At 39.6% G+C, this 18093-nt stretch overlaps 1 protein-coding gene across 1 annotated transcript in view; it reads right to left on the bottom strand.

The window, feature by feature from the left end:
• Positions 1-6884, bottom strand: part of TAFA2 (TAFA chemokine like family member 2) — a 53658-nt gene extending 46774 nt beyond the window's left edge. Inside the window, exon 1 of the mRNA XM_050903125.1 lies at positions 6776-6884. Within this exon, the coding sequence (XP_050759082.1) occupies positions 6776-6881 (106 nt within the window). The 5' untranslated portion in view covers positions 6882-6884. The remainder of the gene's footprint in view (positions 1-6775) is intronic.
• Between the last annotated feature and the right edge of the window lie 11209 nt (positions 6885-18093).

The following is an 18093-nucleotide window of genomic DNA, read 5'->3' as shown; positions in this document are numbered from 1 at the left end:
TCCAGTGTGATTCCCAGCCATAGAACCAGTTATGTATATTCTGCAATGTTCCAGCTGATACAACGTTCAAGAACTTTTGATATGATTTTTTATATAAAATGCAATGAGACCGAAGTCAGTCAGAGGTCTGTGGTGGGCCTTTTCTTACAGAGTACCCTAAAACTTCAGCAGAACTAATAATTCAAAGTCATTATTATAAACTAGACACAAACGTATTTTAAAACAGAGAAAAATCAGTGGTGCTGAGTAAAGCTGAACAGAAGTAAAAGAGCTTATCAACAAATCTACCCTTGGTGGGATGGATTCCTCTTTCCAAGTCTGCCCTCAGACCAGAACCCCTCAACACAGTCACATCTGGCTCCTTAAGTCTCCTTCTTTCCACCACCTCAAAAGGCTGGCTGTTTGTCTCTTCATCAGTTTTCTCAGCTGTCCCCCAGTCTTTGCTGCTGCTGTAGGCTTCCTGCAAGCTAGTCTCTCTCCTTTTCTACCTGACCACCCATATGCTCTGGAGGCTTTCTCCCAGCCCACTCAAGACAGTTTCATTTGGTCTATAGCAAGCAATCAGCAAAAGAAAAACAATGTCTTCTGCTCTGCTGCTTCAGATTTAGACATACAGCAAGCAGCCAATCAGGAAGACAAATAAGCAGAACTAATCATCAGTACTCAGAAGCATCTCCACTTAGGCATCGTCTTTAGTAAACTTCAAGGTACATTTACCCACGTCCGCAATATACAATACTTCTAATAATAAAGTTTTGTCCTGGGAGTCCAGGGAGTGCAAGGCAGTACTGGACTTTATATACTGACATCTGAACATGGAGTCACATGTATAGCAATAGAATTACACATAGGCGACTAGATGAATATCAGTCAGTGGATAACTGTAAGGAGAAAGTTTGGCTAGGAGGAAATCTATTTCAAGGATCAGAGGATCAACGGTATCTTTAAGGCACAATTCACAACACTAAGAGTTTGGAAAGCATTACACAAGATTCACCAGCATGCCTCAAGTCCCTCGCACTGCCCTAGTGCCACAAAAGAACCACAAATACGACATAAATCACCTATTAAGCCATCTAAACAGCTGTCCTAACTCACCAGTGAATTTCACCCCTTGTGCATGAAACAGGCATGAGGGCACTGAGGCAATGCACGCAGGCCATTACCATAGCTTTTAACAAAGTGCTATATTATCTCTCCTCAGAACAAATCAATTCCATGGCTCAGGGGTCAGGCAGAGCAGGAGCCTGTCACATACTGATTCAGTGCAGCGTTAGCATTACTGCACTTGCTAAGAGAGTCCTGCTGAATGCTAGAAGTCAAAAGAACGAACTTGCACCACCTTGTCTGTCTGCAAGGGCTACGAGTCACTCCACTCACTCTCCAGAACCAGGCGTACTACTGCCCATACTGGCCTACGGTATCACATTTGATTGAATTTGTTCATTACTATGAGATTTCTTCCCCTAAAAAAATTTACATTCTCAAAGATACACACATGTGGGAGGTGTGTTAGACTATATGGAGTCCTGTTCAGGGCTTGTCACCTTTTGGTTCATTTTCCTGATTGATAGAAAACATGACAAATCTAGACATAAGACTTAAAGCTCTTCCAGAGCAAACAAAAATGATGAGTTATCCAAAGAAAGTAAGATACCCAGGGACAATGAATACAATTAAGCTGCATTTCTAACTCAGTTCCACAAAGACTTAAAATCTTCAGATAGTCCTTAGGCTTTCCAGGACTGTCCTGCACATTTTATTTGTACTCTTTTCACAAAACAAAAGGAAAGAGACCTGGTGAACAGGGAAGAGGATGACCGCTAAAAGTCCAGCCACAGACGTAAACACATCAGTACCACCTGAAAGCGTGGCACTGCTGCCACTGGGTTTCTTGCTTCTCATAGTCATACACATTCCCAAACTCCAGGCACATGTGTGGCACAGGCTGCATCCTACATCGCAACACTGGTGCAAACAGTGTTTCTGCCCTGGCAAGGCAGCTGAGAAAGGCAGATTCATACAGGAAGAGTAATCTAACTAGCAGCTTTAGAGGCTCAGTGGCTCCTTCATTCAGCTGGGCTTCAGAACAGCTGCTCCTCTGCAAGGAGAAACCAAGATTCATTTTCTCCTTGTGAATAGCAAGACATTCCCTCAGACTTCTACTTTAGTGCAAATTCACAGACAAGTAGGAGCAGCAATTCTGCATCACAAACGATAAAGAGTTTAGTTTGCTTTAACTATATAATAGGCATCAGATTAATAAGTTCAGCTTCTGACTGAAATTTTTTAAATGAAAATAAATCCTGCCTTTTCATCTAGTAAGTCCAAAAATACTCAATTACTTTATTTATCTACCCAGAGTGTTTTCTGGCTCCATAACAAATTACTTCTGGCAAGCAAGCATTCATGATTAGCCATATTTTTAAGTAGCTTTTTATTTTGTCGAGGGATTTAAAATTTAATATAAAGTTTATTGTTTCTTATTTTGAGGAATATTAAACTATGCTCAGATTCAAAAGCAGCACCCTTAATTTATTTAGATTACCTCATTGCGTTACCAATGTAAAAAAACTTAGTAATCACAAAAGCTCAAAGAAATCCAAATTTTGAAAGAGTTTTTAGCTTTAGGGTAGAAACTGTGTCTCATGGTAGCCTCTTGTCTACAAAGGAGTGCTTGTAAGGGGTTATCAGTATATTTCTTTCTCAAAAGGACCAGTCCAACACTTGAAACCTTAAACATGGACTGTGTGTGCTGGTTTTGGCTGGGATAGAGTTAATTTTCTTCATAGTAGCTGGTATGGGGCTATGTTTTGGATTTGTGCTGGAAACAGTGTTGATAACACAGGGATGTTTTCGTTATTGCTGAGCAGTGCTTACACAGAGTCAAGGCCTTTTCTGCTTCTCACCCCACCCCACCGGAGAGTAGGCTGGGGGTGCACAAGAAGCTGGGAGGGGACACAGCCAGGATAGCTGACCCCAACTGAACAAAGGGATATTCCATACCATATGACGTCATGCTCAGCATATAAAGCTGGGGGAAGAAGAAAGAAAAGGGAGACATTTGGAGTGATGGCGTTTGTCTTCCCAAGTAACCATTACACGTGATGGAGCCCCGCTTTCCTGGAGATGGCTGAACACCTGCCTGCTGATGGGAAGCAGTGAACGAATTCCTTGTTTTGCTTCGCTTGCGTGCGTGGCTTTTGCTTTACCTATTAAACTGTCTTTACCTGAACCCAAGAGTTTTCTCACTTTTACCCTTCTGATTCTGTCCCCCACCCCACCGGGGGGGGAGTGACCGAGCAGCTGTGTGGTGCTTAGTTGCTGGCTGGGATTAAACCACGACACTGTGGTACAACGGTCACCAAACCAATTCATGTTCCCTATGACAGAAATAGCAAACAGGTAGCGATGCTGAACTGATGCCTGTCTGCCGTATCTGTCAGCGAACACTATATGTTTGCACAGGTTTATTTGTTTTCCAAGGGCTAGCAATGAGTAGGAGGATCAGGATCAATCTCATAATAAAATACCCTTATGGATTTCTTTCAGCCACCCTCAAGGTATATCAGTTTTTAGACTCATAACCTTGACAACATCCTTTTGGAGATTGATATGCCACTCTTTACAGGTCTTCTCATACATAGCTACTGCAGCACAAAAGGATCTGGTACTGCGGGTTTATTCACATGTGTATGTGCTTGGGTAAGGCACACATCACCATAGTATCAGGGTCCCCAGCAAAACGAAAAAGAAAAAGCAGAGTTCCTGTTTCTTTTCAGAAGACAGGATAAATGGAATGTAAGTACATGCACACCCAGGAACTATGCAGGAGAACTCATAATCCTGTGTGTGGCAAAAAAGTGAGTTTTGTGTTTTGTTTTAAACACTGTGAGTGCTTATCTATTTTAGCTCTTGGACTTTCTGTCCAGACTGATGAAACTTTAACAATCAGCCAAGATAAAGGGAGCAGATGTGTCTTCAAACCAGCCTTATCAAGAAAAAGAAGGATGGACTTGGCGCCCACGTACCTGACACTGTAAAGCTGTAATCTGCAATCCCAGTTTGTAACCCTGGTGGTTGCTCAACTGGACCTCAGAGCCTGGTTCCCCATGCTCTGCCTCAGCCTCTGTTTTTCTTGCTGCTGACTTGGGATTTCTCATGTGTGCCATATCCCTGAAATAAGCGCAACAAGCCTAGAGACGGCCTGTCAGAGTCAGCTGTTTATATCCCTGCTGAAGTCTGTCTGGAGAGCAGAATGCTCATTAAACAACTTTTCACACATTGATGATCTTTCCTGTTTTTTCTTTTTCTTTTCTTTTACAATAGCCTTCAGAAAAAGAGATGCGTTTAAGAGTTGGTGCAACTGATGCATAATCTGACTAAGTCAATAGGAAAATAAAGATTTTTTAAAATGTAGATTATCGATCTTTGAAATTGTAAGGGGTCCTTCAAAGCCATTAGGGTTTGTTGTGCCAATATGTCAGTAAGGACTTCTATAAATGAAGATTAATGATGCTAGGGATAATTATCGCTGAAGAAATTCGCATATTTCTCGGTATTTGGAAACTTCATGCAAAGGTGAACAGTGTCAGGTTTTCCTTGACTGCACCTTAGCTCCATTTCTGCTATTAGAGTAGGGGGAAGATTTTCTTTGACACAATGGGAAGTTAAACTCCCAGTTTCTTTGGAAATCAATGGTAGCTGAGCTGGGTAACTCTGATTTGTGCTTTTTAAAATAATCCCCCATATACAGTGAGTGCAGCTGATTTGCAGATCTACTAAACCCACAAGCCAAACTCCTTCTGAATATTTTTTCTTTCCAAAAGAATCTGAACATGTACAATAGTTGCTTTTCTAAATTAAACACTCAAGTCATGCTGCTTCTTCTTATTGTTCCCTGCAAGACTTCCTATATTTTGCTAAAGGGGTGAAAAGTTACAACTTAAAGAAAAAGAACCAAAGCTTTTTGTTAACTTGCAGGAATGTAAAGAAGTCCCTACAGCTAATAACCTGATTTTGCAGGGGGCTCATGTGCATACTTTTTTTTATCTAAAACCATCAAATTCAATATTTCTCAAGTTATTTCTGCTCTAAGGCTGGGGCTCAAACACCAAGTACTGTCCAGATAATTAATGGTATAGCTCTGCTGGGGTTTCCCTTGCATGATATATTTGGAAAGCTAAAATTGGTGGGGGATCATTTGATTCTCAATTATGAAGCACTAATTCCCCAAATAGTCCTTAGGATTATAATTTCTTTCCATTAAATACTTGGTGACAGGTTTTACTCATCACTTTTTCAAAAACAGTAGCAAGCATACTTTGGCAAAGTTTGAACTGGATTGAGGCAAACACAGCTTAACCGGCTTTTGTGGATGGAATCAAAATGATCCGGAGATGGGCTTTTTGATTTTTAAAGAAAGATAATCAAAGACAAAAGAATTCTGAATCCAGGCTAGGATATCTTGGCTCTTTTCCAATAGACGACTAAACTGGCAAGCCACAGCACAAATCCATATTCTGGTTCGGAGGGGGAACAAAGGCTGAGCAAAGAGTGTCAGCGTAGTTCCTGTCTGGCATGATGCCCATCTTTGGTGGCCTGCAGGACCACATCAGAATCTGTTTTGTCTGCAGCCAATTTGCAACTCGCAAAAGACTTTGCAGAAAGTGCCTCTGCATCCTGAAGTCCTTAATCAGTGAGGTATTTTGAAGAAAGGTATCTTCATACAGCAGAAAAAAATCTAGCAGCTAGATATATAAAATACCTGCTCATAAAATCCTATCATCAGAGGGAACATTATAAAATGTACATGAACATAGAGAGATGAACTGACTCGTGTTGTTGGAATCCTTCCCCAGTATTTAACTCCTTAGCTCTCGGTAATGTTCATGTCCCACCCTTACTTTACCCAAGTTGTTAGAGTTTATTCTGATCTTGAATAAGCGGATAAACCACCAACAGACACTATATGAAGATGAGAAGTGGAATTCAAAATCATATTATACTGCAGATCACATTTCAAGTTGTATTAACCTATAAGAAGATATTAGTACATGAATCCAGAGAGCTTGTTCCTTGCATTAGGGGTTTACAGAAACACACACACACAACAGAGACCTTTTTACAAGCTTCAATAAACCATCACAGCTTCTGCTGGTGTGTATACATTTTAAGGGCTGGAATGACCGAGAAGAAACAAATCTCACATTGTCACAAGCTACTAAAGTTCCTGGTGTGGTGTTAGGAATGAAGCATAAAAGACAGACGACTCTGCAAAGCAACGGTCTTTTTTTGGTGATGAAACAATCACATTCAGCACACATTATCCATGAAGTTAACCTTGACAGATAACTGCACACACTAGCAGCATAGATGTTACTAAAAATTGTTTCTTTCTAAGGTTCATTCCAGGAATTCATTTGTGGCACACATATGTGCTATCTGACATATCTATTTTTATGAGACAAGCAGTATTCATTATTTGATTTTTTTACTTTACCATCTTTTTTTACCATCTTTTCAACTGTATCATCATTACAAAATGACCTAAAAACAGAGAATGCTGAAAATGGGACTGAAATACTTAAATTCTCAAGAAATTCATAAAAGTCTATCCATTGAAAACTCTCCTCCTTTGGTACTGATTAGTGGACCAATACCAGGAGACACAAATACGCATAAGGAAAAAAGGTCACATAGACTGGACACTTCTGAATTTGTTGACAGAGGCAACAGATATGACAGTATAATACAACAGAACAGAATTTCTTACCTTTATGATGATTTGCCCCAGATGCTAATTTCCCCCACAGCGTTACAACAAATATTATTATTAGCAGTTTTCCTTTTGTTGCTTTCTGTAAGTATCTCTTATTCATCCTGAAAACAAAAATACACAAAAATAAGTATTTATCTTAAGACTTCTTTAAAAAAAAATTTTTGTCTTAATTTAAGGAGAATTCAAGAAGTTTTTATAAGTGTCTGGCTGACAACCCTTAAGTCTTAAATTCTGCTTAGCTCTAAATGAGGTACATCATACAGAGCATCAGTATAACCTCCCTCCATGGTCCACCAGTGGTCCTCCACCCTGGTCAGTACCAGAAGAATTCAACACCTCCACTCATCATGTTTCTCTCAAGGCACAAGCAGTGTTCATAACCACAGCAGATTCCAAAGCTGGCAAGAAGGATGAATCCATGCAGCTATGCAGCAGGTTTTGATGAACAGAGCAGTTCCACTAGTGTGTTTGGGGCCAGTCATGGTCAATGTGGTTCTCTCTGACTGTGCAGTGGAGTTTTTAGCTTTTGGGATTGCAACTCTTTTTGGATTGTGCCCACAAGTCTTAAGGCAATAACAGATTTGAATAGACCTCCAGCACATGTACCAATCCTCCCATAGAGAAATCCTGTTAGGAAGATGTGAGCAGTTTGGAAACATGAACTCAAGCAGGGCGGATTCACTAGTCTCTCTCCTGTCTATCTTTGGATAATGAAAAGATTTGATTTACTGCACCAACTGAAATTGCACACAGCTACCCTCATCTTGCTCAGTGATGGTTTTAGTGTAACAGCAAGCCATCGTAGTGGTTCAAGCACAAGGTAACACATGACTTATTTCTCAGTAACCTCCTCCAAAGACAAAATACCCCTCCACCTGCCAAAAAGACAAGTTCAGGAACGTAGGCTCTAGTGCTTAAGGATTACAGTTGTGCAGAAAGTGGCAAGAGGTATAATAATGAAGCCTTCTCTCACTTTTCATTCTCTGTAGAAGAGCCCTAGGGAGCTGGCTAAGAAACACCTCTGCACGATGGTCATGTTTCTGCTGATAGGTCAATAGGACGATGATGGCTATTTCAAATCACTTATGCTAGAAAAGCTGCAAATTTGATCACCTGAACAAAATTATTGCTGTTTTGTAATGCCTGGATCTAGGGTGCCTTTCTGAGCAGAAAAAACTGCATTGCTTCAGTATGGTTGCAAATTTGTCTCCTATTATGTTCATGAGAAGCCCACAGGAATTTAAGAGCATCTCTTTTGCTCTGTTCATGTACAACGCTATCTTGTGCAACCACAACTCTGTGAAAGGCAGACTGCTTTAATACAGAATTAACCAGTAGCCTGTTCAAAGTCCCAAATCTCTCTCCATTCCTTCAAAGCAATTCCTTTCCTTTGAGCAAATTGCTTTCTCACAGAATACCACATGCTCATAAGGCAACCCCACACACACCCCACAACTCCACTCATCATTTCCAGACTTGTAACCAGACCACTTCCACCAAAACTGCCAATCTTGCTCTCCAGGAGATTGATGAGATCTTGTCAAGCACCAGTAAGTTTCCACACCAGGCTGTATGTAACAAAACACTATGACTCAAATTAAGAATGCACTGAGGAGTGTACCAAACCCTTTTAGACCTGAATTCAGAGCAAACAGAACTCCTTTGACAGAAGTCACACATCTACAGTGTGTTTCCCAGAGGTTCAGACATCACATTTATCAGGGAAAAAGAGAGAGGAGCAAGCAAGTGCTATATCTAGGATGGCGGATGTGCCCCTGAAAGCCTGACTGATTAATAATCACAGTGGAGGTCACAGTGGGCTGTGAACCACACCAAGCTCTGCCTTCTTGCACTGATTCCAGTGCCTTTGGAGTGTAAACTGCATATTCATCATCAGCTCCAGGTTTATGAAGCACTCAAAGCTAAAGGGAAATATATTATTTGTCACTGTAAATAAGAACAAAAAAATGAAACTGGAATGCACATTCAGCATATGCTCTTTCACAGCTATCTCTGTGAACAGAATATGAATTAACTCTTTCACTCCTGGATTCTCATACTGCACCTGTTGTGATGCTGGTGCCAAGTCATCTCTCATTAAAATCGAATCTTTCTTCCTCACCTACCCAACACTGCTCAAAACCCAGTGGGACTTGCACCATTAAGCAAAGTTGAATCTAACACAGTGCCTTCCTGTACTCTGCTGATGCCAGATTCACTCGCTGTGCTGCGAGGCTGGCAGCAAATGCACAGCAGAAAATGCAAATACATAAGGAAAAACAGTAGTGGCAGGGGGAAAGAGAGAAAACCAACCTATCTGCCTGTGAACAGCAGCCCCTCAGGGTAGGTGGCAGAGTGAAGATACAAACCTCTGCCCACAGCCCAGCACACCAAAGAGGAGCAAGCCAGCACTGAATATAGAAGAGACTGTTCTGCAAAGTAAAGGAAGAGTTTCAGCTTTGACGTAGAAAATCTGGGCTCAATGCCATTGCCAGGTTTTCCAATCATGAGAAAAACAATACACCATTTCTGTACCACAAGCCTATTACACTATTCTGCATTACTTATTTGTGGATTTCACCTTTAGAAGTACAAAAATCATAACTTTGTCTTATAGCAGTCCAATAATAAGCACAATTAACAGAAAAGTCAGTGCAAGTAGCAGTTCTAGCTTGGGACTAATAGTTCAGAGGCCAGCAGCAGCAGCACAAAAAAAATATCTATCTCAGCAGTTAAAGCATTCATAACGTACAGCAGCTCAAATAGAAAAAGTTGGAAGATGATGTTAAGTTTCAAACTAATTATGCAGTATAACACTAGACCTGCGGTTGTGTGTGTTGGCCACTCATAACGGTCAGTCCAAGGACAGACAAGTGGCTGCATAAGCACAAACATGGTACGAAGCACTCTGCTCCCAGCAGTAGTAGGACACAGAAGCCACACTGTAGCAATACCGCCCTAGAAATAAAAAATGATGGGTTTGTAGTCCAAGAAACTCAGAGGGTTGGGATGGATGCATCTCATCAGCAAAGCAGGCAGACAGCTAGGTAACAAGGAGAGGCCATGAGATATGCTCAGTATCTGAGTGCATGCATTATCACGTGGTCTCAGAAACTGTGATACTGGTTATTTTTTGTGGATTTGCAAAGCAGCCCATGATATAGCACTGAGAAGACGCTGGAACTAGATAGCATTTGACCTCAGCTCTGAAACACAACTATTAGCCTCTTGCAACCCTGATCCATGTCAAGTAAGTGCATTCAGGAAATAAAATTCAGTCCATTACCGTACTGTTATTACACTAACATAACAGGCTGTGTTAAATAGAACAAATGAGCTCTGAAATGAGGTCTGCTTTTACTATAGGTGAGGCAGAGCTCCACAGAAAAACTATAGCTATTAACCTGAATGGTTTTCTCTGTGAGACATTTTCCTCTTCCATTTATCTTCTGCAGAACCTCTCCCTCGCTGTGATCCTTACAGCCTTCGATTATGCCACATAAGCCAAAGGCGCTCAAAACTGAGAATAGTCATGCTATAGGAGATGCCTACATTTGAAAATCAATTTTACACAAAAATACAAACTTTATGTGTAACAAAAATTTCTTTCAGTTTCTAACCCCAACATATTGGAAAGAAACCCAAGGAATTCTCAGCACTTTCATGCAAAAGAGGACATGAAAGGCTGCCATGTTTGAGTTCATTTTTCAATACACTTAGAGGCAAGGAAAAAGAAAGATAGCTCCTTTTGTGGTTCCAGGGACACATTCAAAATAAAACAAAAAGTTGTTACCCACATAAGTCAAACAGGCAGTGGCTGAGTGTGAGATGACTCTGCTGTGACCAGCTCTTTACTAACACCATAATACAATGAATAAATTCATAGGATTTGTTATTTTTGCTCCATAAGATTCCTTTTCTTTGAAGCGCACTCCATGAGACCATCACCAGTCTGGTATCATGGACTCAAGAATAGACTCTTTTGGTGATTAGTGACAAAAATAGGTTAAAAATTGCAGGGTTTTTTTCTCAGGGTGAAATCACATCTGATGCTGCAGAGAAGCTTCACAAACTGCTGTGTCAGCAGAAATCCTTCTCCCTGGCCTCCGTGGCTCATCAGAAGCAAACTGTGAACACACTAATGGGTTGCACAGGCTCTCCTCATCACTGCTGCACTTCACTGTCAGCCCCCTCCCAACAGTCGATGTGGCCCAACTATTTGGCTGTACTGAAACTGTCATGCGCAGATGTGTGTTTTCAATTTCACTGCAGCAATGTAGCATCCATAAGCTTTTAAGTTTCTACTTTCTTCCTTCTTTGCTTCTGGGCTTCAGATCAGCCACCTTTCCAACAGTTCAGAAATAGAGGAGAATCACATGGGAATTACCTTACATGGTATGGCCAGTGCTAAATTGCCTTGCTTTTCTATTTTAAGTTAAGTGTAACCTCATGTAATCTTTATCGTTGAGGAGAAAAAAATGTAAGGAAATAAAAGCTTTCATTCTTCCCTTAAGAGCTTATACACAAATAAAATTCTTATCTGTTCCCTAGGAGTAACAGCATTTTTCTCTGTTGCTCCTTTTCTTTCTTTTCTTTACAAACATCAGCTTCAGTGAAGCTATTAAAAATTCATTTGTTCCTGCTTTACATATGTAGAAACTTTCAGTGTCAGTAAGATCCATTTGTCTTCTGCAAACATATACACCCTGTGAATGCAACTGTTCATAAAGAGAAGTGTAAGCCTATTTCTCTACTGAATCCTGATGAAATGTTTGGGAAAAACCTGATAGAAAATAAGTCCCACATTCTCTTACTTTTCTTTTTACAACAAATATTTTATTTGCTACGTCAGAGAAACCCGAAATGAGTAGTAGAAATCACTTCTGACCCCAAGTCTCTTGTACGGAAACGATGCAGCCATTTAAATTATGTTCCATACTGTGTTGAATCTTAGATTGTTAGTTGTGTTAGTTTCTACATCCCACACAATGCAGGTATTTGCAGTTTTATTTAGCCTTTCCTGTGTAAGCTAATGCAGATTTAAAAATGCCCCTCTTGTGGATAAGGTCACTTTGTAAAAGTAACACCGATGTGACCCCCGTGTGTTTGCATATATATAAATTCCCTCTATGACATTCCTGTCATGTTTGCTCAGTGAACAAGTAATTTGCCACTCTCATTACTTCAGGTACAAGGTAGCTTGTGAAAATCAATCTTCTTTCCGCTTCATACATCACAGCCTGTAACAGACACAAGGTGCATTCTGATTCTGAAATGAAGCTGGGGGAAAAACACAGACCTGTTCTCATAAGCTACTTTCTTTGATCTAGGTGGGCAAGGAAAGAAAGAGAATAGGCATTTAGCCTAGCAAAGCACGCAGGTCTTACGTAGGAGTCACACGGGAAATCTCTGTATGCAAAGCAAAAGGGGTGGGGTTTGTTGGTTTTTTTCCAAAAAGTTGTTGTTTACCAATGTGGATCTTTCAATAGCAGAATAAGTAGCCCTAGAGAGCTTAGCCCCACTATTGAGAAATATTCGGAAATAGTTAAAGCATTGTTGGCAGATCAATACAGTAAGGTTGTCACTGTTACCTTCAGCTGAAGTGTACCAGTGGAAGCAGATTGAAGAATTTTAGGCTTAATGTCATAAGGAGGGCTTTTGAAAGGCGACTGTGCTAAGACTTAAGACACTGACGCAAATGAATTCTTCTTCCCAAAAGTACTTAAGCATATGATTGACATGTATGCCCATACTTGTCTTTTATTTAAATCAGTGCGACTTAAGCACATACTTAAATTTAAGTTGTCCTGGTTTCAGCTGGGATAGAGTTAATTTTCTTCCTAGTAGCTTCCAGTGTTATGTTTTGGATTTAGTAGGAAAATAATGATAACACACTGATGTTTTTAGTTGTTGCTAAGTAGTGTTTATACTAAGTCAAGGATTTTTCAGCTTCTCTTGCCCAGCCAGCAAGAAGGCTGGAGGGGCACAAGAAGCTGGGAGGGGACACAGCTAGGACAGCTGACCTGAACTGGCCAAAGGAATATTCCATACCATAGAACGCCATGCCCAGTACATAAACTGGAGGGAGCTGGCCAGGAGTGGCGGATAGCTGCTCGGGAGCTAACTGGGCATCGGTTGGCAAGTGGTGAGCAATTGCACTGTGCATCACTTGTTTTGTATATTCCAATTCTTTTAGTATTATTATTGTTATTTTATTATTATTATTATCATTGTCATTATTTTCTTCCTTTCTGTCCTATTAAACTGTCTTTATCTCAACCCATGAGTTTGGGCTTTTTTTCTATTCTCTCCCCCATCCCACTGGGTGAGGGGAGTGAGCGAGCGGCTGCGTGGTGCTTAGTTGCCGGCTGGGGTTAAACCATGACATAAGCACATACTTTCCCAAACAGAGATGTATGTACACAACATGGGTTCCTGAAAAACAATTAGCAAGTGAGCTTTTATAAGAAGAGACAGTTTCAAGACAAGAAAGTATCTCAGATATCTGAAAAATAAAAAGTTATGGAATATATGAAAATATGCAATAAACCAAAAAACATTTTTCTTTACATACTCCAATTAGTTTCCCAGTAGCAGGAAACTGGAGACAGATGCACATACAGGTAATTACATTTGCCGACAGTATCTCATAGCACTTGGATGTGAAATTTACATATATATTATTGTTTCCAAAATCTGATAAGCATGGATGCTTAAATTGCCAGAGGTATAAAATGCTTTAGCCACATATCTGCATGCCACCTCACAGCTAGAAACCCTGAGAGATTATGGGGAAAACATTTTTCTTCCAAAAGAGTATGTATGGTTGTGCTGATATCGCCTTGAAAACTCAGATGATACTGATGAATGGCCTTCCCTCTAAACTGCTATCAATGTTAATCTCCCCTGCTTCCAGATTAACACCAGTTCTTTGTAGACACAATTGATTGTAATTTTCACCTTCATTAATTTTCAAATGCAACACCTAACTGAAAGCAATAAAGAAAGGAAAGAAAGAGTAAAGAAGAAATGCACTGTCCTCTTAGCCAGCTTCAACTCAAACAATACAGATGTATTTAACTGTGTATATATTAAATTTCTTTCTTGGTCATTTCATCAGGACCAGCAAAAGAGTGTTCACCTGATGAACATTGGTGCTGACACATTACTAAGTACACAGAAAGAAAATGTCATGAATTTTTGTGGAGTTAGATTCTGTACTTTTATGCATTTATGAAAACATAAAACTAATAATAATAATCCAGCATTAGACCTGCACATGCCATTCATTGTGTTTTTAAGTGCTAACGTAAAACATTACAGAATATTTAAACATCCAAGATATTCTAATATCTTTAATCTGCCCAATGATGTCCTACACCCTTGTGAAATAAGCTCTCACAGTTAAGTGTTCAGTATTAGAAGGTACTTAGGCTCCAATTCACATCATTTTCTCTGATATTATTATGCCACTTTAAACTCTTTCTCTCCCAGTTTCTGTGCTTAAGGGAGCTTTAAGTTGTAGGGGGTACTATCTATTCACTTAATCATCACGGCAGTAGTATTTGCTTATATCTTACATGTGATCCTCTTGCAGATGGTTATTTAAATTTTCTTTATTCATATCTCACTAACCAATCAAAAGTTTAACTGAAAAAAAAAGGATAACAGTTCAATGGGCTTTGAACAAAATGTCTCACTGAGACATTTATCACTAGGTGTACTGTGATTTCGTAAAGGCCATTGCAGTGGCAGCGATAAGCCTCCAAATCTATCAAGGCAGAGAAAGCATCAAATATTAGTGGAGAATGGCAACTGAAGTACCCATATTAAAAGCAAGGACAAAAATGATCTGGGCAAGCATAAGCCTATTAGTCTGACCTCTTCAGTTTGCAAGAGCTTAGAACAGGCTTTGAAGAAAAAGATAAATTAAAGACAGAGGAGTAAATAGAACATAGGATAAAATGTAGCAGTGTTACCAAGGGTAGATTGTGCCAGACTAACTTGACAGCTTTTTTGATAAGATAACTGATTTTCCAGACAAAGAAATGAAGTCGATATAATTTGTCTGGATTTAGATAAAGCATTTTCTACAGTGTCACTCCGGAACTTACACATTAAGCCGAAGACTCTGTGGATTACTACAAGAACTGAAAGGTGGATCCAGGTGCGATAACAGCAAGTAGTACTGAAAGGGATATCAGGGATTAATAGCATTTCTGCTACAAGTTGGGAATTCATCATTTGAAACAACAAGTGTGATTTAGTTTATTTTAGTTGATCACCAAGAGCACATCACTATCAACATGACATGAGATGGCTGTGAAAAAGGCAAATCCTGTAAATTACTAAATTATATATTTCTAATAAAGACACAGAAGGACAAGTATGAATTTTCTTAATCTAACATTCAGAATAATCTATACAATTCTGGCCAATCATCTTCATGAAAGAAAAACTGAACCCACAAAACATATGTGGACAGTCTTCTATTGTGGTCACAGGAATGAAGACTCTACCGCAGGAGGAGTTTGAAAGAGCTTGGCTTGTAGAGCAAAGCAAAGGCTGAAGGGAAAGACAGAAATCAAGGAAAGGAAATAAACACAGTGAGGGCAAGAAATATATCCATAAGAAATGGATTAGATGGTATCTTGCCAGCAGGCAGGATCAGGAGACTCAGCTCAGTGATTCAGGAAGTCTCTTCCAGTCTTATCTCTATTATCAATACCATGATTCCTTTTTTTGTACATTAGCACATGAAGCCAAGTGCTAGTTTTTTCATGAAGAAAACTATAAGCAAGTTCTTTCCAAGTGCATTAGTGTAGTGGTTTTTTCCAAGTCATTTCACTCTTCTCAAAAAACCAAAAGTCACATTTCTTTCTGTGATATCCTATGCGAAAAAACCTGTGAGACTCCTCACTAATGACCTGAACCCACACTGGGTTCCATCCAAAAATTGGCCATGCTGATGAATATCTGATTAAGATGAATATTTCTCCTTATTTTTCAACACCTTCAAGGCATAATTGCCATCTCTGTGTCATAAAATTTAAGATGACTCAAACAGTCACAGTACTGTATTGGTGGCCCATTCAGTACTAAAATTGCTTGTTGACTAACTTCAGTGAATTAAAGTCATATTGTTGAGCATGGGTGATTATTCCTTGATTAAGACTCCCTCACTTTTTTTAGAACTCACTCTCTTTTCTATCACTCTTGCTTTAAATTGATAATCTTCCTATTGTCATCCTGTTTTTAACATCGACATCATGGAAACATAAAACTGGCAAGCATCACAATTGTCAAAATATGAAGGAGTTTTGTTTTCTGCAAAAGTCCAAATGCAGAAAACAAAAACTATGTACTTTCAAAAATTAATTAAGCATTTTAAGATAAAAACAGAAGAAAGAATACCATTAGAAGTATTTTAAGAGTGTGAATACATGAATTTAAAAATTTCTGTTATTATTAAATACATTTAAAGTGACTACCATCTTAAACATAATGCCTTTCAAGCAATACTGGAGGACTAATTCTGGGATTCTTACATGTATATAAGAATATGGATGAAGTGCTATGGTTATATTACACGATCTTGCCAGACCTGAAATTTAGTATGTTCACAGGAACCATTCAGATTTGACTGCATGACTTCCCTACTGAAGGTTAAATTTTGTTTTTCCAAAGAATTCTTCTGGCAAATAACACTGTGACAGACCTCTGCAGATGAACAGGGAAGCAAGACTCAGACTAAGTCCCCCCTGCTATTTTCATGACAATTATATCTGTCAATAGGTATAGTAGCACTTCTGACAAATAATAGGTAGGTCTGAGCCCAATCTATGTTTTATACCTGACTCCTACACATTTTGGGCCACCCTTGAAGGCAAGGGTTCAAGTGTAAATAAAAGATTACAGGTTGTTCAAATCACAGAAAAATATGAAGCTTGCTTATGCAATGACCAAAACAGCCCTAAGAGCTGACATAACACACTAGGAAGACAAGAGAGTTGCCGACTGGGAGTAAACCTAGTTGAAACACAGTTGGAATACATTTCTCTACTCTTGCAATGTCAAGTCCTAACACATGGTCATTCGTCACAGCCACCATAGGCACCACTTCCAGGGGAAAAAAGAGTGAGACCAAAGTTAGACCAGGCATTTCCAAAATATGGATCTGGCACATAATGTAAATCTCTATTCCTGAGCTAGTGCATAGGAAAAGACTTCTTTCACTCTGAGAGGTGCTAAAGAAAGGAAGCCAGACTGCACAAACAACCTTCAGCTACCAGCTGGGAAGTATAACATGGCGTCCAGCAGCTAATCCAGATACAGAGCCTTGTACTCAGCAGAGGTATGCCCAAGTAGGCACACAAGGAAAATCTGAATTTTTAACTTACTCGTAGAAAAGTACAGCGGCTTTTCTGTCTATGCACAGGGTTTTATCAAATATTGGTGGTTTTTTGGCCCTGGCATGCTATCTAATCTGTCACATAAACTGTAATAACTAATGCTGTCTTGAGAATCATGCTATATGCCACACATTTTTGAAATCTCCTCTCAGTCTCTATTTCCTCATCAGTGTTCTGAAACAGTAAGAAATTACTAATAACCAGCTTATATTGAAAAAAAATTCGGAGTATTCCTGTGATGGCTTGCTAGGAATGGATTCAAGTCAGGTCAGGATTGGCTTAATGATGGCTGACGTATCTAAATGGCACCCAGTCTTCCTTGAAAAATCAAATCAATTTCCCAGCCCCTTTTCAAACACCCTTTTTTGAAGGGTATCAGCAGCTATATAAGAGCCATATTGACCATACAATCCTGAGTTTCATCCAAGTGAGTGTACCTCCAGAAACAATGCACTCACTTTGGCATGTACTATGCCAGCCTTGCAATGGCATTTTAATATGGTCAGGAGCTCATTAAATAGCCAGTCATAACCTGCACTTCCTAAAAGACTATACCCAGCTTCCTGCTGGATGATATGTAGCTTGGGATTTGCAGGTAGAGCACAACAGGAGGGTGAATGACAAAACAAATCAATAAATAGTGTTCTGTTCCTCTAATGCCCTGGATCAGAGACTCTTATGAGGTGCATTTATGTTAGCATTTCAGTTTGGAGCTGGACTTCACTTTTCAAATAAATTTTTGAGTTGTCTCCATTTACTATGATCTGGATCACATCATGGAATGATTCTGGAGGACAAGAAATTAATCCCTTTTAGATGAAAATAAAGCAGAAGATGAGCCTGAGAGTGCACCTAATGCACTGCAACAGTTCAGGGGTGTTCAGTTCAGAGGACAAGAGT

Source organism: Gymnogyps californianus, chromosome 1 (assembly GCF_018139145.2).
Source record: "Gymnogyps californianus isolate 813 chromosome 1, ASM1813914v2, whole genome shotgun sequence".
NCBI classification, from domain to species: Eukaryota; Metazoa; Chordata; class Aves; order Accipitriformes; family Cathartidae; genus Gymnogyps; species Gymnogyps californianus.
The sequence above is the reverse complement of the archived record's forward strand: the minus strand, read 5'-3'. Positions and strand labels throughout refer to the sequence as shown.